Source organism: Martes martes (genome assembly GCF_963455335.1).
Source record: "Martes martes genome assembly, chromosome: 3".
Taxonomy (NCBI): Eukaryota; Metazoa; Chordata; class Mammalia; order Carnivora; family Mustelidae; genus Martes; species Martes martes.
Genome location: NC_137890.1, coordinates 193,169,017 through 193,192,060, shown reverse-complemented (window position 1 = coordinate 193,192,060; position 23,044 = coordinate 193,169,017). Strand labels below are relative to the sequence as shown.

General features: G+C 42.3%; 2 protein-coding genes across 4 annotated transcripts in view; one reads left to right on the top strand and one right to left on the bottom strand.

The window, feature by feature from the left end:
* Window positions 1–4,704: 4,704 nt before the first annotated feature.
* HIBCH (3-hydroxyisobutyryl-CoA hydrolase) overlaps window positions 4,705–23,044 on the bottom strand; it is a 110,804-nt gene continuing 92,464 nt past the window's right edge. Inside the window, exons 12-14 of one of the 3 annotated variants that reach the window (XM_080799085.1) lie at window positions 18,996–19,115; window positions 14,329–14,362; window positions 10,449–11,454 (exon numbers count right to left, since the gene is read on the bottom strand). In XM_080799085.1, the coding sequence (XP_080655211.1) occupies window positions 11,339–11,454; window positions 14,329–14,362; window positions 18,996–19,115 (270 nt within the window). In that variant the 3' untranslated portion in view covers window positions 10,449–11,338. Of the gene's footprint in view, window positions 6,078–10,448; window positions 11,455–14,328; window positions 14,363–18,995; window positions 19,116–23,044 lie in introns of those variants that run through there. The other 2 variants (XM_080799087.1, XM_080799086.1) reach the window with 2 other exon arrangements.
* On the top strand, window positions 6,033–8,277 carry LOC308339975 (small membrane A-kinase anchor protein; the record flags this gene model as incomplete). The annotated part of the gene is made up of 1 exon (XM_080799089.1): window positions 6,033–8,277. One exon carries the CDS (start codon window positions 6,033–6,035, stop codon window positions 6,318–6,320), a length of 288 nt encoding a protein of 95 aa, XP_080655215.1. The 3' UTR covers window positions 6,321–8,277.

Below are 23,044 nucleotides of genomic sequence, written 5' to 3'. Positions count from 1 at the left end.
AAGACTGGTACTCTTTCCTGGAGTGTTTGAAAGAATTTAGAGCTCTAGCTAGCAACTTAGGCCTGGAGGTTTCTTTTTTGGAAAGATTTAAATTACAAATCCAATTTCTTTAATTGATAAAGGGCTAATTGATAGACTATTTTCTCTTGTGCTAGTTTTGGTCATTTGGTATTGATATAAAGTTCATAATATTCCCATGTTGGTCTTGTACATAGCATCTGTTCTAATGTCTCTTTTCTTACATCTTGGCAATGTGTGTCCTATCATTTTTCTTGATCAGACTACAGACTTAACTATTTTATTAAATCTTTTTAAAAACCAGCATTGGTTCCATTGCTTTCCTCTACATTTGCCCTTTTTGCTTTCACTGACTTCTGTTCTTATCCATTTTATTTCCTTCTACTTACTTTGGGTTTACTTTTCTTTTTCTAGCTTCTTATGGTAAAAGCTTAAATCACAGATTTAAACTAAACCTTCTTTGCTACAAGCATTTGAAATCCCATTAATTTCCCTCTAAGTTTTTGTGGCGCATTTCAAAAATTTTGATATGTTATGGTTTCTATTTAGTTGAAAACATTTTAATTTCCTTATAATTTCTTCTGTGTCCCATGGTTTATTCAGAAATGTGATAGTTTCCAAGTACTGGGGGGCTTTTCTGGGTTTTTTTTTTTTTATTGCCACTTATTTCTAATTTAACTCTAATGGTTGGAAAATAAAGCTTTCAAGGTTTTGAAATTTTTTGAGACCACCATGTAGTTTTTCTTAAGAGTATATATCCTCCTGCTGTTGGGTATAGCCTTTTATAAATGTCAGCTCAATTTGAATCCTAGTGTTGTTCAAAACTTGAATTCCTTGTTTTTTCCTTTGGTTATTCTATCAGTTATTGAGAGCAATGTTCATTTCTCCCTTGAGTTCTCTACTTTCAAACTCTGTTAATAGTTACATATACATTTATGACTGTCATGTCTTTCTCATTGACACATACAGTATGCCTCTGTATATCTGGTATATCAAGTCCCCCTGATCTTGAAGTCTACTTTGCCTGAAATTTTTTTTTTATAATTTATAATTATAATTTATTTTTTATACTTCTTATTTGCCAGGTGTATCCTTTCTAACCCTCTTGCTTGCAACCTTTATAAAGTACCTCTCTTATAGGTAACATATATAGTTGGATTTTTTAAAGACCTTATTTTTTAGAGCAGTTTTAGGGTCACAGCAAAATTGAGCAGGCAGTAGAGAGCCCCTGCATCCCCACCCTCAACACATATGGCCTCACCTACTATCAATATCACACTCCAGAATGGCACATTTGTTACATTAACCTACCATCACTCCAAGTCCATAGTTACATTAAGGTTCACTCTTTGTTGTACTTTCTATGGATTTTGACAAATGTATAATGGTATGTATCTACCATTGTAGTATCATATGGAGTAGTCCACTGCCCTACAAATGCTCTGTGTTTCACCTATTCAACCCTCCCTCCTCTCTAACCCCTGGCAAAAACCAGTGGACTTTTTACTATTGCTTTGTTTTACCCTTTCCAAAATATCAGAGAGTTGGAAAGATTGGCTTAACTTAGTAATAAGCATTTCAGCTTCCTCCTTTTCTTTCCATGGCTTGATAACTCACTTCTTTTTAGCACCTAATAATATTCCATTGTCTGGATATACCCCTGTTTATCCATTCACCTGAAGGACATTTTGGATGCTTCCAACTTTTGGCAAGAACAAAACTACTATAAACATCCATATGTTGACTTTGTTGTGGACACAATTTTTCAGTTCATTTGGGTAAATACCAAGGAGTGTGACTACTGGTTCATATGGTAAGATTAGGTTTAGTTTGGTAAGAAACTCCACCCTTACTTCCAAAGTGGCTGTACTATTTTGCGTTCTCACCCGCGATGAATGAGTTCCTGTTGTTCCCCATCCTTGTCATCATTTGATGTCATCAGTGTTTGAATTTTCACCATTTTCATAAGTTATAATGGTATCTCAGTGTTGTTTTAATTTGTTCCCTAAGGTAGAATGTTGAATATCTTTTCGTACGTTTATTTATGAGGCATCTGTTTAGATCTGTTGCCCATTTTTAAATCAGGTTGTTTACTTGGGTTGTAAGAGTTCTTTGTACATTGTAGGTAATTTGTAAATATCTTCTCTCAGTCTGTGGCTTTTCATTGTCTTGACAGTGTCTTCCATAAGAAGACAAAGTTTTTAACAGTGTCTTCCACGAAGCCAAAGTTTTTAAACAAATTCTCAATGATTTCTTTCATGGATCATGCCTTTTGGTATTGTATCTCAAAGGTGATTGCCAAATGCAAGGTCCTCTAGATTTATCTAGATTTAACTCCTAAATGCTATCTTCTAGGAGTCTTATAGTTTCATGGTTTACACTTAGGTCTGATCCATTTCGAGTTAATTTTTGTGAAGGGTATAGGTCTGTGTCTAGGTTTTTTTAAACATGTGACTACACAGCTGTTTCAGCACATGTTGAAAAGACTCTTTGCTCCACTGTATCACCTTTGCTCCTTTGTCAAAGATCTGTTGACTATGTTTGTGTGGCTTGGATTTTACTTTTTAAGTAGCCTGCATTTAAGCTGAAATTTTTAGTCCATTTCCTTCTAAATTTTTGATATGTAAAGATTTAAGTCAGTCACTTTACTGTTTTCTAATTGTCCCATTTTCTTCTTTCTTCTTACAGTCTTCATTTCCTGTTGTTCTCTGGGTTCAATGTGTCTAAATCCTTACTGTTCTTAAGACATACTTTATCTTTTCCCCATTTTTCAGATTGGACAGATCTATAGATGTATGTTCACTAATCCTTTCTTAAGTATTCAATAGCTCATACAAATGGGTTTTTCACTTTATTTCTTGAGTTTACTTTTTTCTTTACACTTCCCATTGCTGAGATTCTCTACTTGTTCAGTCTTTCTCATCATTTTTCCTTTATGTCCTTGAACATAAGCAGCTCTACAGTTCTATTTAGTTGTGTAACTACCAAATTATGGGTCATTTTGGGGGTCTATTTCTAGTAACTTTTTTCTTGGACATGGGGCATTTTCCTGCTTTGCATACCAAGTAGTTTTTTTTATCCTAGGATGGACATTATGGATGGGAGTTTGGATTATGTCATCTTCCTTTAAATAGTATTGTTTTATTCTTTGAACTTAGTCCAATATGGCCTATGGCTAGCTAGCTAGCCTGTTTTTGTGAGGTTTTATTGGAACATAGGCACTGCCTACTTGTTTACATATTGTCTAGGTTTTTTTTTTTTTCTCTTTTTTTTGGAAAGTGAGTGTGTATACGCAAATCAGGAGAGAGGCACAAGAAGAAAGAACCTCTTAAGCAGGCTCTATGCCATGCAGAGCCCAACCCAGGGCTTGACCTCACAACCTTGAGATCATGATCTTAGCTGAAATCAAGAGTCAGACACTTAACTGACTCTTAACTGACTGAACCACCCAGGCACCCCTCTATGGCTGCTTCTGCACTACAACAGCAGAACTGAACAGTTGTGACATAGACCATATGGCTTTCAAACCTAAATTCTCTACTACGTAGCCCTTTAAGAAGGTTTGTCAACCCCTGCTCTAGGATTCACACCTGCCTCCCAAGGTTTCTGTGAGGTTTCTCCACTGAGGTTGGTCTTGGAACTCCAAGGATTCGACAGCACTGACTTATGAAAGGTCTTGCAAACCCTCTTCCTGTATGTGCACATCCTACGTCCTCAGACACGTGATCTTGATGAGACCCGATCAAATGAAAGACCCCATTTCTGCCTCTCCCCACAGCTCCCTTGTCTCTTGAAATTTCATCTAGCCTCAGGATTCCAACCTCTTCAACTCAGCGGGACTGCCACTCGGCTCGGGCCCAACCTCCCTGAAATAATGCTCAAAGATGTTTCCAGGCAGATGCTGAACTGTGGAGTTTAACATTCTGTGTTTCCCTTCTCTTGAGAATCACAGTCCTCTGCTGTTGTTCAGATATATTTTGTCCAGGTTTAAAGTCATTTTGGTGAGGGTAAATCTGGTACTACTTTGAAAGCTGCTTTTGCAAAACCAAAGATCCTAGAAAACAGAATATCATGATGACTCTACTCATTGTTTAAAAAAAAAAAAAGATTTTGAGAGAGAAAAAAAAAGTGGGGAGAGGGGCAGAGAGAGAAGCAGACTCCCCACAAAGCAGGTAGCCCTATGTGGGATTTGATCCTAGGGCTCTGGGATCACGACCTGAGCCGAAAGCAGACTTTAAACGACTGAGCCACCCAGCTGGCTTACTCATTGCCTTTTATTTGATATTTATTGAATAATCATTTTCAGGTTAGGTATGTACAATTCTCTTAACCATTCCTCATAGTACAAAACAGATACTGTGTGAGCCATTATACGTTGGTGATGTACAACTGGGACAGTTCCTGTCTTTAAGGAGTTGTCTAGTAAGCCCAGCACTATACACATCTCTTGCTCCATTTTTGAAATACATCTTTGGCAAGGTATATGGAACTAAGGGTAATTAAAAGCAGAGGACTAGATTTCGTCCACTTCCCAACCATATGTCCTTATAAGGGGTAGTAGTATGGGAGAACTTGGGTAGATTTTATAGAAATCTAAATATTGTCAAATAGCGAAAGTCACCTTTTCTGGACTTATTATAAATTACTTAAAAACTACCATGCATTTAAATCTTTTTTTTTTTTTTTCAAATTTAGGATCTACATTAAAGTAACAATTTTCCCATCATTAGCAATACAGTCAAGAGATTCAAGAAATACTCAAAAGGAAAAAAATATCCCTCTACCCCGTGATCTGCTGACCTTGGTGCTACCTTTTACATATTTAGTTCTATACCTTATTACGTGTATATTTACTAAAAGCAGACATTGTTTAATAAAAATAATGACCTTTAGATCAATAGTTTTGTTTCAGAAGTAAGTCAACGGAGTTTGATTTTATCAACTTTTCTAGAGCTCCGTCTTTTTGGTCCATAGTGTCGCAGAGACTTCCCCTGTGCTTTCTCATGGCTAGACTCCCTCCAGCGAAGTTGCTTTGTACTTAGCTACCCTGAGGTCCTATCTTAAGAGATGTTCATTCAGTGACAGCACCCAGTTGCGAAGCACATCATGAGCACTGCAGCCTTTCTGGCCAGACATCAAACAAGAGTGAGACATTTTAGGGAGGAAACCTTTAACCTATTTTAATCTGAACTTTTCCTATAGTTTCATAGGGAACATCTCGAGGTGGCTTTGCCACATCTAACTTGTGTTGCCTCCAGGCTGTTATTCTGTCTCTTTAGTTGTAAACATCTAACCAGGGGACAGAGCCTGACTCTGATAACAGCCCAAGAACGTGTTGAGGCAGGAGCAAATGTTTTATATGCTTGTTTCCTTCAACAGGACAGATCAGGGGCTGGCAAACATTTTCTATAAAGGGCCAGATAGTGATTATTTCAGGCATTTCAGGACACGTGGTCTCCATCAAAACCACTCATCTCTGTACCGCAGCATGAAATCAGCCAGAGCCAACACACAAACAGCATAGCTGTGTTCTAATGAACTTAATTTACGAAAACAGGCAGCTAGTATTTGAGCCAAAGGCTAGTTTGCTGAGGCCTGGTATACATAAATAAATCTAGGCTAGCAAAAGTTAAACTGTTTTTAGATTTATAAAATTTTCCAGACTTTGAAAAAATATTTTCCTATTTTGTAAATTGCCAATTTTACGGAGTAGTTTTCTTTCTGTTGATGCGGTAAAGCTATTCTCACCCCACAAGAGACCCAAGCGGTAAAGGGACGGTCTCTACCTGCTACCTAACTACGCCGTATTTTGCACTCGGTAGCTTCAAAATGAAACTTTTCTTTTCACAGAGAAACACTACAGGTGGAGACCGGCACGAAGAAACGCTGATTTCTGAAGCGCCTGGAGAGGACAAGCTCCGCTCCGGTTCCGGGGGCCAAGCCCGCCGTCTTCCGAAGATGCCGCCGCAGTAGGCTCTGCCGCCGCTGCTCTCCTCCCGGCGCTTCTCCACACCATGGGCTGCGTGAAGTCAAAGCAGACTTTCCCATTTCCGACCGCCCTGGGGAGCGAGAAGCGACACGCAAGTGAAGAAGGCTTTATGCCCGAAGAGGGATTTCCAGCGAGGATGCCGGCTCCGGTGAACGCCGACGAGGGCGTCCAGGAACCGCGAGGGCCTGCGGCTGCGGTCTTCGAGTTCGCACACCGCCTGTCGCAGGACATCCTGAGCGACGCCCTGCAGCAGTGGGCGGGCACCAACATCAAGTACTGCGACATCCCGTACATTGAGAGTGAGGGGCCGTGACGCCGCAGCACGCCGAGGATGACTTTCTAGAACTGTGCAGGAAGGTGGTGCTAGTTTAAATACATGAAATGAGAGCAAAAACCGGTGTGAGTAGATACCAATTACTCCATCGGGATGGAGGGGAAAAAAGTCCGTGATAATCCCAAGAGTATACAGGAGTACCTAACAGGACATACGACAAGCACTTTTATGTTAACAGCAAATCCTTGCGGCTCGGTCTTGGGTTGGAGTCATTTTAAAGGGCTAAGCACAGGGCCCGCGCCACAGCGGTCGGCTGCGTCGTTCCACTTCCTTCCCGAGCGCTAGCAGTAGCACCGAAGAAATCAAATGGTTATTTTAAAGACGCTCCTTTAAAAATAACTATGTGTTAACTTACACACACACACAAATTATGAAAAGGATTTTTCAGATGTCTTGGCAAGGAAATTGCACTTAAGCCATGGTAAATATCGGCGGGTCGTTTGTCAAAGCCATTTGTGTCAAGGATCCCTACTTAATACATACGATCAAGCAGTAGAAAGCACCCCTTGTAGAAGGAAGTCCACCTTGAATCCTGTCCTTAACCAGCTTCAACCTCAGGTCCCTAACTAACCGCAGCTGTTATTATAGGACTCAAGACTTCGCACATCAGGCATCTGAACGGGATAAAATTTACAGATGTCATGACATTAATGTTTATGGCATTGAATTAAGCAGCCAAGTGATATAACAAAACAAGAATTTTTACAAACACCAAAATATTAAAATAACAGAAGTCCTACTCACGGTAGAAAGCAGAGCCTGTTCTCAGTGCTGCAGGTACATCAAGTTTTACTGTCTCAAAGATGTAGAGGGTTGGTGTAATGGGCAGCCATTCCCAGCTTTATTATCGACTAATGGGGCAGTTCCCATTCAGATTACTGTGGGACCAGGCTCTGCATGAGACTACACAGTTGCATTACAAAACAGAAGATCAAACACTCCTTGGAAGAGAATACGCGTGTATTTTTTTTTATGGTAACGGTGTCCATGAGGCATTTCCAGCCATGTACTATTTTCTTAAATTTGGCTAACTTTTTGGGGAATTTTTTTCTTCCCAAGAATTAAGTACTGTTTAAAATCAACGGAACAGAAAATCTGGGAGTGGAGGAAGATACTAAGAAAACAGAGCCTGCAGAAAAAGTGGGACTCGGGCTCTAGAATGGTCTTTTCATCCAGATTTGTTACACACTGAGTTTAGTTGGAAAGGGAATTACTTAAGTCTGTGTGCATTAAATTCTTTTACTAAGATTCAACAGACCCTTGTCACTGACAGCTAAAGGCAGGCAGAAAAAGGCTGTGACCCTTTAATGAGATAAATATGTATTTGGCCTTGTAAGCAGGCAGAAATGCTACCTCTAATTTTAACAACTATCCTTTGAAACCCACAAAGAGTGAATTCTCCCTGTTGTGTGGACAAAGAGAGTACTTTGAAGTGAGTCGTGTGCCATCTTTCAGTTGCCAAAGGACACCTGGTCCTTCAACTTTCGTTTCACCTAGTCCCGGGATTTGAACTGTCCTGTTGTACTTGCAATCTAGAAACTTACACAGTAGAAAAACCACGACCCCTGTTAATATAAAGATCTGAAGTCCGAAGGCTAAGGAACAAAAGTTTTCTGAAAATGCAAAATATCTTTCGAGCTCGTGAAGAAAAATTTAGGTTTTTGAGTATACTAATGACTCAGACAAAAGCCTAGATGTTGCCATTTTTCATTCATTTTATATCTCACAACAGGCCACTTTTACTGCAAAGTCATTTACTATTTAAAAGATACAGTATTCGGGCGCCTGGGTGGCTCAGTGGGTTAAGCCTCTGCCTTCGGCTCAGGTCATGATCTCAGGGTCCTGGGATCGAGCCCTGCATCGGGCTCTCTGCTCAGCAGAGAGCCTGCTTCCCTTCCTCTCTCTCTGCCTGCCTCTCTGCCTCCTTATGATCTCTGTCTGTAAAAAATAAATAAATAAAAAATTAAAAAAAAAAAAAGATACAGTATTAGGGTGAGAACACAAAGCCATAGCCACACTAAATTTTTCAGCACACGCATGATGTAGACTGTTGAGTTTTCTTATAAATATTTTAACCTCAGGTTCCTCCTGTGCCTGGGCCCCTATGTCCCAGGGGTGTAGCAGGGATGCCTGCCAGGTCCACATCTAGCAAGAATTCTCTGTTGCCACTCTGACACAAGAGCAGTACGGTTTTGTCACCAAGCACCAACACCTCACCACTGGCTCACTTTAACAGAGTACAGATCTTGCAGCATAGAATCATCTTGGAAATATATGCTCTGTTATGTCCAACTATGGGCAAGGAATTACGAGGCTTGCATCATCAGTGAGTCAGTCAAGAAACCAAACTGGGTGCGGGCAGGAAAAAGAACCGGGTAAACAGATCAGCGCTGCGTCCGATCATCAAGACATAGTGTGGTCTTGAGGGCAGGAACAGAGGAGAACCTCTGTGAGAGGATAACTTCTTTCACACCTTCGTATCTAAATACTGGATCTACTTCATTTGGAACTTTCACGAACAGGAAAAGAATGGAGGATCTGTTCGATAAGGAAGGGACAGATAAAACAGACGACTGAGAATTCTTAGCTACCGGAAAGGGAAGCATCTGTTCCGACTCAGACATCACAACACAAATGAAAGAACAGTGGCCAAATCATGAGGGAAAGGAAAGCGGGCACAAGAGGGCCCACGAAACAGCGCTCGCGTCAGGCTCTGCCAGAAGACACACGGCAAACGCCGGTGTCCAGTGCTCTCGCCGAGGGAAGGGACACGGCAGCGAGTCCCTTTCTTTACCGCGCTGGCACGGGCCCAACCACTGAAGCTTTGCCCTTCAGAACATCCGGGATGGGGCGGACGAGCCCAGTGTAACCAGGGACCTTGGATGGCAACTGCAGGGGCGGCAGGTGACCAGAGGAAGTGTGCCCGTCCCTCACCGAGCCCCGCAACGGTGCCCCGCCGCCCCCCTGCCCGGCTGACGGGCTCTTGGTTGGTCCCTTTCAGCTGCCCGCGTCTGGTCCCAGGGGTCTCAATGTTCAGTTCGCTTCTCTGTTCTTCGCAAACTACCTGAGGTCCCTAGCACTCAAAGACAATTTAAGGGGATAAAACTGATCTTAGTTCCATAGGAATAATTTGGGTTAAACTGCCTTACTAGTATTAAAAACAGACGCACTGAATGAAGGAGCTGGCCTGACACTCCTACCCCACTTAATATCACCGGCATTTTATGAGAAGAGGGAACTGTACTTTTGTATTCTGTGGCTTTAGAAATCAAAGTTAGAGACACATGATCAATACTGTCAAGGAACAGTGGGTTAAAAACAAAGTTCCAACCAATATATATCGTTGGCTTCATCGTAATGCCCTCATCCCGAATTTGTGGGGCCCGATAGGACATGCCTGCCTTGGAGCACTGGGCACAAGCTCAGATGTAGTCCCTATATATTACTTTGCAAAACTCAAGTTTTGTTAATTCTCCTCCCTGTAAGACTTACCTATGAGATGGTATTTTTCCAAATATTTTTGTGAAAGCATTTTTTTCTAACCATACAAGAAAAGTCTAGTTGCCATGAACTAGCTGAGTTCTGATTAAAGCAAATGCCTTTCAATATTGTGTACTGTCAAATTTTTTGATATAAAGAGCTTAACATTTTCTGTGTTTCTAATGAACACAAAGTGAATAAAACTCCACTGACAGAAATAATTTCTTGGATCATTCAGGTCCAATCTAAGAGCTTTAAGAATATAAATGTAAACATGTCCACTACCAAGCCGTCTGTTCTCTAAATCTGTTCTTGACTTCTGGCGGGGGGAGGGGAATGCTTCGTGTTGAATATTTAGAAAAATTAAAGCAACTCCCAGACTGCAGTTCCCTCCCCTGTAAGAAGGGTGCAGGATACGACCTCTGATGTCTTTTTCAGTTCTGCCACTTTCTGTTCTTAAAAACGAGAAGTTCTCTTAGTTTCTGAGTGGTTTGGGATGAAGGGAAAACTCTAAGTCACACACAAAAATGATAAACCGACCTTTAAAGATTATTCTGACCCTCACTTTAATGTCCCAAGTCTGGAACACCCTGCCGTTTCTTGTGTACCTTAAGAAAAACTTATTTTGTCAACAGTTTTGGAATGTATTTCTATTCTGAACAACAGTCCTTGTTTTTTTTTTTTCTCCTGATTCATACTATGTAACAGCAAATAACTTATCACACCCAAGTTTAATGTAAATTGTAAAAAGCAATGTTCTCTATTTTAGAGATCGGAGTTTCCCAATTCCTCATTCTTTCAGACTAACAAATCCTACAAAACAACCATTACTTTCACCATAGGGAGGGATTCTGGTTAATTTGAGGGAAGACAAAAGTTGACTTAATAACACCAGAGACAACCTCATAAAAACCTTTTCACTTTGCCTGAGATTTCTAATATTATAAAAGGAACACTTCTATAGTAACATAATTACTTTAAAACAGGTTTATATATCCAGAAAATTCTCTGAAGCACTAACAAAATAGCCAAAAATTTCAGGGTTGTTTTTTTAATAATCTATACATAAGTTTATTTAATCAACATAAAAACTGCTACCCAAAACCAAAACATAAGGTTCTCATTTCAATTAGATATTTAAGACCTTCAAATTTTCCCTTTTTTATAAAACGGGCTGGCAAACATTTTCTGAAAAGGATCAGATCGTATTTTAGGCTTTGCAGGCCTTAAGGTGTCTGTTGCCCTACTCAAAGCAGCCGCAGACAACAGGTAAACAGCCGAGTGTAGTGACACGCCAGTCAATATTTACTTATGAGCACGGATATGAAATTGCGTGTAACTTTCACATGTCATGACCTATTAGTCGTTGATTTTTTTTTTTTCCTCAGCCATTTAAAAATGCAGAAAACGTTCCTAGCTTGTGGAAAACTCAGCAACAGGCAGCACGCCGGATCTGGCCCGTGTACTATAGTTTGCCAACATGTGCTCCAAAAGAATACCTTAAAAATCGAGTCACCTTAGAATTTCAAATCGTTACTTCCCAGAGACTTAAAGTAATGATTCAAATCTTCGTCAGTAACTTCTTTTAGATCAGCTGGTTTCCACTTTGGACTCTGGTCTTTATCTATTAAAACTGTCAAGTGAAGACATAAGAAATGTTAGTATGTTTCCTTCCGGCATTACCAGATTTTAATTACTGAACTGACAGAAACTCCCTTACACAAGACATATTTTCTCTAGCACATTTTTTCCTGCAAAGTTAAAATGTTTGCACGTGTTCCATTTTTCTTTTAAATTAAGGCTCCACAGGATTTGGATGGACAGTAACGTACTGATGGTGACTCATGCGGTCACTTCCCACTCCGCTAAGTCTGATGCCTGCAGCTCGCACGCGGCCTATGAACTAACGCGGCTCAAGCCTTAGTCGTCTTCAAACAAAATCGTAAATGAAATCTTGCTGCTATAGAACAGCTAGAACCTGAGCTGGTGTGGTTTAAAGGGAAGGCAGGGGAGGGCGGAGGGCCCAGATCCGCCTTCTAAACTCCTCCACACTGAACTGAAAGGGAAATTACTTGAAGCAGAGAAAGGGGTGACTTTATGCATAACTAAATGCGGACACGGCTGCTCCGCTGAGTCCTCCCGTTCACACAGCTCGCAGTTAGAAGAGCAGACTGGCTTCAGGTTATCCCAGAAACTACTTCTCTTATTTCGGTGTAGTCATCATTTACTGTGGCCACAGAGCATCCCCATCGGATCATAAGGGTGAGGCAACTGGCAAACCCGTCCTTTAAAAAGGGAAGGGGCTGTCCGTTTCCCGGCCGGGAGAGTATGCCACTGTACTACAGTCATTACTGCTTGGGAAAGCTTGGTGACAGGTACACAGGATCCTTCTATATTATTTCGTACAACTATAAATCTACAATTATCTCAAAAAAATTAAAAAAAAATAGTGGGGGGGACTACACTTCGTATGGTTGTGGTAGAGAATTTTAACCATGCTTAAAATGTGCATAATTCCTGGGGATACCGGAGGTTTTTTGGTTGTTTGTTTTTAAGATTTATTTTAGAGATTGAGCGAACGAGGGGGAGGAGGGACCAGAGGAGAGGAAGAGGGGCTCTCGGGCAGAGCCCGCTGAGGGCAGAGGCTAATGCAGGGCTCCATCTCACGACCCTGAGGTCTGACCTGACCCAAACCAACACTTGGATGCTTCTACTGCCCGCACCACTCAGGTGCCCCACACTGGAGGTTTTTAAGTCTGGGCTGCCTAGCTACAGGATTCTAGCTAGTATTGGATCAGTGGTAACACTGATGTTATGATCCCTGCCAATCTGACAGTTTTACATTCCCCAAACAGCATAAGTAAAAACAATTCTGGAACATTCCTTTCTCCGAGAATCTCTTCCCTTAAAGCCCTCTGGCCAAAGCTATCATGATATCTACCTCTCCAACAGTCTGCTGAAGGGCAAAAGGAAAGAATAAAATCTGTATGTTCTTCTCACACAGACAGAGTTTTTTTTACTGAGCACAGATATAACAAGTTCCTGCCATGTAGACAGCTCAGGTTCTTTCAAGTCTCATGAGGCACCCACTCAAATTCCTTTTGGTAACTCTCTAGTTCTGCTGAAATCTGTATTTATTTTCTTCTATAACCAGGAAGAAGCTTATTCTAGCTGTTAAGAATAAGAATTTTTGACAACCATTCCCCTAAATTTGCTAGTTTATTTTATCTAATTTGCTAACATATTTTATAATTAGCAAACTGTAGCAAACATTTGGTTATTATGCAAGCACAGCAAACAGTCTGACCCAGACAGATGCTGCTTGCAAAACAGGGAGGTTGTGCTGAGAGATGAGGCAGTATACCCTCTCTTCATTAAAAAGCAGCTTGATAAGCTCCTGCATTATGAATCATAACTTTGATGCTGCTTGGTTTCAACTGTTTCCATCAAATAATTGACAGTGCATAGGAAAACAATACCTTTGTTTTTTAAGTTTAAGAGGGCTGCTATAATATAAAATGAGTGCATTAAAACCCAAGTGGCACACCGGTCCTCCCAATACCAAAGGTCCAGCCTCTGATCCACATGCAGCAAGAATTTGCAGGGAATTAGTGGGAAAATGCATATTTTACTTGTTTTTATAAAACATACAGTCATTTCCTCTGACTCAATTACCTGAGTCCTCTAAAAGGATTTGAATCCCTGCTTATTTCTGATGTTGTGCTGTAAGTTAAGAGAATTCTACAACAGTGACCAGTGTTTATCAAAGCTTACAGACAGCTCAGAGAATATAATCTTTTACTCAGATAAAGTATATAGAGTCTCTACTATATTAAAGCAATCCATAAAAACATTAAAAAATTAGATATGCAAAATACATGCAAAGGGGAAAACTCATTTATGCCATAAATGGCAGCTATTACTTATACATACACTGTTCGCAGATTTGCTACGAACAAAAAATAAATCATTTCACTTTCTCTAAACATGCTAACTTTGGAGATGATAAAAACAAAAATTAATAAGAACATTAGCAGGTGTTACTAATTATGTCATTTTTTTTTTCCAATGTCAGGGTTTAACTGCTCGGGTACAGGCAAAGAGGTAACAGTAGGGAGCAGCCAGGCCAGTACTAGAGAGAGGAGGGGGAGGGGACTTGAGGGCTTCCTGCAAGGGAATAAATGCAGTTTTCCAAGGCTCCAGCAGTAGAATGAGTTTTCAGACCCAGCTGTACTTAGCAGAGGCAGTCCATGCGACTGGAGAAGCAGGATTACCTCTTACATATAAATTAGGGAGTGGTGACACAGGTTATGTGAATTTTTCAAACAATACTGATTTCAAAGACTGATATTCCCTTATGCGCCAGCTGGTAGTAAGAAAGGAACAACTTTGCAATCTTTATGAAAGTGGAATTTTCACTAATAAAACAACTATTATCTTTGATTAACAGTATATGCTCACAAATCCTATTTCCATAACAACCAGGAAGAAAACAATCATCACTTACCTGCCCTAACACCTTCATAAAAGTCATGGCCTCCCTGAAAGAAAATTGAGATTAAATGGTGACTCTCCAGGCATCCTTATTCCCAGTGATGACCTGTCTTCTCCACTCCCATGGCCACAGTCTGAAATCAACAGAGACTGGACCGCCTGTATGACCCACTCTCCTGATCACCACCTCCAATCCCGGTCTGCTCAAGCACATTCACTGCTGTGCCGCTGGCCCTACGACTTTTCACCACTTTACTGTGGTCACTTTCCCCTGAAAATGCCCTCATCTCCCTCAAGGCTTTTTCTCCCCTGAGTCTGTCCTGGCAAAATCCCAGCACCACCTGCCCCTACCACTTGCATCTGCCTGCTTTCAAGGGGCTAAATCTTGGTGCAGAAAAATCTGTGATTGATTTCATTTAAAATTCATGACCACAAATCTCAAACAGGCATGGAAAACTGCCCAATGGTCCATGTTCTCCTCACGCCCCAAGATAATGATTTCAACTGTCTTCTGCCTTCTCAATCTCTACCCATGGCAAATTTTTCTCTCACTGCATTCTCAGCTAGTGACTTAACTTTCTACTTCATTGCAAAAAGAGAAGTGCTAAGCCATGAACATTTGCTGCTTCCCACCCCTAGACTACCTGCAGCCCAACTACACCCATCTGTACCGTGCCTTCCCCTTCCTGACGACAGAGAAAGCTCTTTCAAAGACCTGCTCTCCACCCCTCCCCCACCATTCCCACTCGTATCTCCTCTTCTCAAGGACTGTGCTTGAGAAGGTCATCTCTCTCTATTTCTACCCCCGGCATCATCAGTGTAGGCAGCAAAACTCAGCGACTGACTGCAGTTCAAATATCTGGGCTCAGACGAATGGATAAAGACGACGTGGTAGGAAATACAAGGGAACACTACTCAGCCATCAAAAAAGAAATTTTCCCATCTGCAATGACGTGGATGGAACGAGAGGGAATTATGCTAAGCAAAATAAGTCAGTCAGAGAAAGACAGTTATCATATGATCTCGCTGATATGCGGAATTTAAGAAACAAAAGAGGGATCATAGGGGAAGAGAGGGAAGAATAAAACAAGATGAAACCAGAGAGGGAGACAAATCCTAAAAGACTCCTAATTGCAGGAAACAAACTGAGGGTTGCTGGAGGGGTGAGGGGTGGGGAGAGGGGGGACGGGGGGGGGATGGGGTAACCGGGTGATGGACATTAAGGAGGGCACATGATGGAACGAGCGCTGGGTATTATTTAAGACTGATGAATCACAGACCTGAACCTCTGAAACCAATGATATATTACATGTTAATTTAAAAAAAAACAGCAACAAAGGTCTGCCTCTACTCAACAGGAACGACGTGACCGTGGGCTAGTTAACTTCTCTAACGCCAAGTTTCCTCATACGGGACGGCGATACCACACCGCCCAGGGGAGGGTTACCTCCCTGCACATCCCAGCACAGTGCCTGACACACAGTAAGTGCTCAGTAAAGGTTAACTCCGATCGGCATCAGCATCGTCTTTTGTCTCCACTGGGTCATTCCCTGTCACTCATAAACACGTCCCAGCATCTTCCACCTTATAAAATAACAGGCAACGTCACTTGATTCCACGGCCCCGGCCTCCACCCCACGTTTCGAGAAGAGAAAGTCCCGCGCGTGTAGCCCGCGCCCGTCCCACCCCCACCCACTCACCTCCTCTCCCGCCCGCCGCGCTCCAGCCTCCGCCCCGCGCTGCTCCGAGCCGGGGCCCGCGTCACTCGGCGCTGCCGGGCCTCAACGAGGTCTTCACGCTCCCGTACTGGCCGCCGCGGCAGCACGTCCTTCTCCTCCGCACGCTCGTTTCCTGCCTTCACGACCCCACACTCTCCGTCCTTCATGTCTTTCGCTGCTTTTTTCTCTCCTCGGCTCAAAGCGCCGCATGTCCTGCGGCTCCGACCTGCCTCTGCCGCCCTCCCTCTGCGCGACCTTATGCGTCCGTCCCTGACGCGTCGCATCCCGCTGGCCAGTTCCGGACACGGAAGCGGCCGCTTCTCTACTCAGCGGCGCCCGGCGGCTTCCCCGATACTCAGAACAAACGCCGAGTTACCCGCGCTCCGCGCCGCCCTGCTCTGCCCGCGGGACGCTGGCCTCGCCTCTCCCACCCGTCGGCGCCCTCGTCCCCCCTTCTCCGCGCCCCCCTGCGGCCCCGGACCGGCAGGCGCGCCCCTGCCGCGGCGCTCGGTGCCCGCCTGGCTGCTCCTCCCCGGACCCCTGACGGCGCCCCCCCTCACCTCCTTCGGGGTTTCACTCAAACAACATCTTCTCAGTCGGGTCTTCTCTGGCAAACCCCATCTGTAGGTTCAGCCACACGCGCCCCCCCCCACGCTCCCCCCCCCCTTCATGTCACATCGTCCTTCGCTCCCAGGTACTCAGAGCCACAGACCGTGCGCTTCAGTCTTGCTGTTCACAATCCGCCCCCCCGCTAGACAGTTCCACGAGCCGCAGAGACTTTGTCTGTCTCGCTTACCTACGCATTCCCGGTACCTCGACCAGTGCTCAGCACGGGGTAAGCTTTTGTATTTAGTAAGGAAATAAATCTCCAAAGTTCTTTTTTAAGATTTTCTTTATGCAGAGAGAGAGAGAGAGGGAGCGAGCGCATGGACTGGAGAATCTCAAGCCAACTCCCCGCTGAGCACGGAGCCTGATGCAGACACTCGGGGCTCGATCTCATGACCCGTGATGACCTAAGCTGAAATCAAGACTCAGACGCTTGACCGAATGAGCCACCCAGGCGCCCCTCCAAAGTTTCTTCTTTAAAAAAGTGGCTCTAATGTCTTTCGGACTTAAATGTCTCACCCACACCTCCTCCAAACTCCAATTCCTAAAGGCACTCGTTCCTTCCCTCACACTCATCAAGGCCTATCAGTTCTGTCTCTTACGCTGGTCCTCAAAACCATTCACTCCCCTCCAGTGCTACCACCTTCGTCTAAGCCGCTACTACTCCGCAACTGGATCCCTGCGGTAAACTCGCATCTGGTCTCTCCATTCACTCTTGAACCCTTCCAAACCCATCTCCATCCAGCAGCAGCAACTACCTTCTTAGAGCAAATAAAACCAAATCATCCACTGCTGTAACCCAAGAGACTTTTTTTTTTTTAAAGATTTTTTTTTTTATTCATTTATTTGACAGACAGATCACAAGTAGGCAGAGAGGCAGGCAGAGAGAGAGAGGGGAAGCAGGCTCCCCACCGAGCAGGGAGCCAGATGCGGACCTCGATCCCAGGACCCTGAGATCAGGACCTGAGCCGAAGACAGAGGCTTAACCCACTGAGCCACCCAGGTGCCCTACTTCTTAACATACTCGTTTCTTACGCGCTAGGTCACAGATGAGCTGACAACTCCGAGATGTCTTCCCTTTGTCTCTCCCACTCCCTCCTGTCCCTGCATCATTCTCTTCTATCATCGACCTGTATGTTTCCTTTGGAGCACTAACCACAATTTGTAATTATTTTACTTATTTTGCTTACTTGTTCTTCATAGTCTCAGTAGACTATAAATTCCACGAGAACAAGGACTAGTCATTCTTTCCACAACGTAACACCTAGCACCGTGCCCGGCAACACAGCTAGCATACTTGCTGAAGGACCTGATCAGTCCAGGCAGGGCAGTAAATGTACGGTGGAAAACATGGACTGTGGGGTTCACTGGGCAGTGGTCAGGAGAGCAGGCCCCAGAGCGAGCCCACCTGCTTTCACATACATGTGTCTGCCACTTAATAGCCATACCACTTAGGCACGTTACCTCTCTGTGCCAGTTTCCTCATCTGTAAAGTGGAGACAAGAACAGCTCCTATCATTCTAGAAATAGTGTCAAATGTAATGGGGAGGCTACCTGTGAAGCGCCCGTCATAGTACTTCTCTTAACAGCAGGCTTCAGCTGCTACTTACATCTTACTAGAAGTGTGACTTCAAGATTAAAGTGACTAATAGAGTTTTATTTATAGTTAGATGAACTACTTTGAATACCTTAATAACTATTTCAAGATATGAAAATCCATTACGGAGACCTACTTTCTAGTTATTAAACAAAGTATTTCCTTTAGGCCATAAATTAATCTAAGGGCCCTCTACATATAGCCCCAGACCAATGATTCTGCTTTCAAAGAGTTTATCATCTAGAAGAAGTCTCCATGACTCTGAAATGTCTCATAAAATATTCTGTGTCTTTGGTCTATTTTAAGTGTATTTACCATGTTTCTCAATGTTAATCTATTAATTAAGACACGGAACAAACTAATAACACCCATTCCCATATTTTACCTAGACATACAGTCCTCATTTTACCAGTGAGGGGATTCGGATTTACAGAGTTCATGCTTCTTGCCCAAAGGTCAGAGAGCAGGCCTGAAAAATGGTTTATTTCTATTTTGAACCCCACCTGAGATCAGAGGCTTTCTTACACTTAACACACAAATGTAACCGTTGTTTCCTAAGAGCTCACCTCAAGCACAGGGCCAGCGCGACAGCCCCGCGCCCCGTAAGCTAGCTGGTCTGCTGTGCTTCCACAGAGCAGATTAACAAGTAGTTTTAAGTAGTTTTGTTTATAGTTTTCTGTATTTTACATGCACTACAATGAACATCTATTACTTTCATAAATAGAAAATAAATATATATATATATTTTTAAATTCTTACCATACAAGCTTGACTCAGCCTATATTCCATAGTAAATACTTCCTGCAAGGTCTTTGAAGAGCCCTCTATGAGCTGCCTTAGTGTGATCTTTAGGGATGTCGGGGACATTTTATTAATTATCTGTGGGAGAAAAAAATTTTTTTACTAGTTTTAGCCCAAGTGTTCCTTTATTATCTATAACAAATTAGCTGAGTTTTGATATAAATCTTATTAAAATTTGCTCCTTAAACAGTACTTTCACCTGACAGTTTCATAAATGTGAGATTATGCCATAACCTCATCCTGTCAAAGCACCCGTGGTTTTCTAATCTCCTCTAATAACAAAACAAATCATTCCACCAGTGGAATAAATGCTACACCCATAAATTAACAAAAGAAATCCATATTTTTGTAGCTGCCTGACATAAATTATGATCCCAACTAGGTAAGCAAACAGTGATTATGCTGAAGTAAAATTAATATACATCTTACAAACAACTAAGGTATCAGAGAACATTTTACTTTATAATATAAAAAAGGTACAGTAGAAATACAGCTCTTTCCTTCCCATTTTGTGACTATAGAGAAGTGTTTGAACTGAACTACACTCTTTGTCTAAAAATAAATCTACTTACCTTAAAAGTAAGAAGAGAAAACAAGACACTACGAGGTGGTCTTCTATAGTATTTAAATACTTAATAAAGGAAGGGTAATAGGCCGGACTCCCTGGCCACAGTGCCATGCACCCCTTCCTTCTGAATTTAAAGATGGTGTTACTAGTGTTCTGACGCACGTGTGTGCCTGTGACCAGCGGCTGCTGCATATGCTACGTAATATGCTACGTAAATCTGCTGTGCATATCTATCATGGGCTATGTAAATCTGATGCTTGCCCTGGTCTTCATAACTGCAATACAGCTTTCAGGCCTGTTGCTGAGTGATTGTCTCAAAGGCAGAAATTCAGTTCCGGAGTTCCAAGAATTTCCCCCATCAAGATTCCAGGTTCTCTGCAGCAACCTCAAGTGTGGCATGCAGAGTCAGAGAACGCGCCAAATGGACACGGCAGTATCTGACCTAACAGCTGCTGAAACGTACATAGATGACTACTGCACAGGAAAAGAGCAGGGAAGGCAGTCTCCTGCCCACAGTCACAATTCATTCGCTCAAGAAAAGGTGAGAAAGAGAGAAAAGAAACTAAGCCTTTTCATGCATCTGATTCATCTTCATCGGAACTCACCCTTCTGCCCTTGGTGCTGCACGCACATGATCTCATTTAATGCCCCCGAAGCACTCCCACTCCACGGTCTCCCCTTTCTGGTTACAGACCATGAGGATGATGGCATCTACACAGCAGTCTGCGTACTGTGCTAGGAGGCCCCTCCTTTTCACAGGCAAGTAGACAAGGGGTCCATTTTGCTGACAAAACCACCGGTTTTCTCTAGCAAGAGCAATGACACAGGTGACCCACATGACCCAGGTGACCATCTGGAAAAGCTTCACTCACGGTGTTGAAAGCTGTAGTTAAGAGTGACATAACCGCGTTCTATCTTTCCTAGTCTACAAAGTCAATGAAGCTATCGTTCCCTTTCCAAAAGGCTGTAGTATATAAGCCCACAATCATGTACCTCAGAACTACCATTATGACTAACTGCCTGTGTTAGGCTAACTGCACTTTATATACAATCTAGAATTCTCAAAACACAAACTCTCTTTGCCATACTTCCTCAGTTGCCTACCAATTAATCTCATTAAAAAGGCCACTTAACAGGAAAACCATCCCATCTACAACTGCACCAAAGATACTAAAATACTTAGGAATAAACTTAACCGAGGCGGTAAAAGACGTGTATGCTGAAAGCTATAAAACACTGCTGAAAGAAGCTGAAGATGACACAAACAACAGAAAGATATTCCACGCTCATGGAGAAGAAAAACCAGTATTGTTAAAATGTTCATACTACACAAAGCAAGCTACAGATTTAATGCAATCCCTATCAAAATACCAGCAGCATTTTCCAAAGAACTAGAATAATGTTAAAATCCATATGGACCCAAAAAAGACCCCAAACAGCCAAAGCAATCTTGAGAAAAAAGAAGAAAGCTGCAAGTATTACAATCTCAGATTTCAAGATAATACTACAAAGCTGTAGTAATACTATAAAACAGTATGGCAATGGAATGGAAAGAGACCTCAGAAATAAACCCACACTTATATGGATGATTAACCTATAAGAAATGAGGCAGGATATATACACAACGGGGACAAGATAGGCTCATTAATAGATGGTGCGGGGAAAACTGGGCAGCTTCATGCAAAAGAAAGAAACTGGACCACTTTCATACAGCATATTAAAAATAAGCTCAAAATGGATCAAAGACCTCAATGTGATACCTGAAACCACAAAACCCCTAAAAGAAAACATAGGTAGTAATTCTGACACTGCCAGTAGAAACATTTTCCTATATATGTCTCCCAAGGCAAGGGAAACATAGCGAAAATAAATTAGAGGGACCACACCAAAATAAAAAGCTTTTACACAGTGATGGAGACCATCATCAAAATGACAAGGCAACCTACTGAATGGGGGAAGATATCTGCAAATGACACATCCAATAAGGGATTAATATCTAAAATACATAAAGAACTTCTACAACTCAACACAAACAATCCAATTCAAAAACAGGCAAAAGACATGAACAGATATTTTTCCAAAGAGGACATAAACATGGCCAACAAACACATGAAAAGATATTCAACATCACTGATCAGCAGTGAAATACAAATCAAAACCACCATGAGATACAGTATACACTTGTCAAAAAGCCAGTATCAAAAAGATAAGGAACAAGCGTTGGTGAGGATATGGAGAAAAAGGAACCCCCAAGCACTGTTGGTAGGAATGCAAACTGGTGCGGCCACTGCGGAAAACATTATGGAGGTACCTCGAAAAAATTAAAAATAGAATTACCATATGATCCAGTAATCCCACTACTAGGTACTTACCCAAAGAAAACAAAACACTAATGTGAAAAGATCCACACACCCCTATGTTTACTGCAACATTATTTACAGTAGCCAGGATACAGAAGGAACCCAAGTGTCCATCAATAGATGAATGAATAAAGAAGATGTGGTATGTATATACAATGGCGCATTACCCCGTCATAAAAAAGAATGAGATCTTGATTTTTGCAACAACATGGATGGACCTCATGCATATAATGCTAGTGAAATAAGTCTGAGAAAAAGAAATACCATATGATTTCATTCATGTGGTATTTAAGAAACAAAACAAATAAACAAAGGAAAAAAACAGACTTAAATACAGAGAACTGGTGGATATCAGGGGGCAGGGTGGGTGGAAGAATGGATGAGACAGACAGGAAAAAATGGCCACAGAGTAAGGGCTCCAGGTGTTTGTGCTTGTGTCATGCACACATAAATACACTAGAAAAAAAAAGGGAAGAAAATTCCAATTGAAAAGCTCCACTGGTTAAGACATTTAATGTATTAGTAATTAAAGAGATTTCCTGTTAACAGACAGCACGTTAGAAAATAGTGCATTGACAACCCAAGGAAAACTAGTTTCCAACAATTCTTAGTATACTGGCAATCTGGCACAGAGACTCAGGGTTTGAACACTAGAGCCCACAACTCAGTGGTAGAATTCCGGCCCCACCACCGTCCACGTGATTGATCTTAGTTTCTTCATTTCTCAGATGGAGACTGTAATACTATCCACCTCAAAAATGGATAGTGCAAGGAGTCAGAAACCCAGCCAAACAGGGAAGGGAAGGGAAGGAACATGTCCTGAGCGCACTTCCCTTAGCTCACACGTGCGCACACCGTACAAACGAGGAAACCAGCCTGGTAAGAATTTATCCAAGGTCACTCAGAGAGGAGTCTAAACCCCAGCCTGACAACCCCAAAGCCTACTTCACTCTACACCCAAGGTTACAGAGGTAATCAATGCCAAAGGCTGATGAAAAGTCAAGAAGAACAAAGATGGAGAAGACATCGTGTCAGGTGATAGAAGTTAATAAAAACTTACTTGTGTAGTTTTGGTGGAA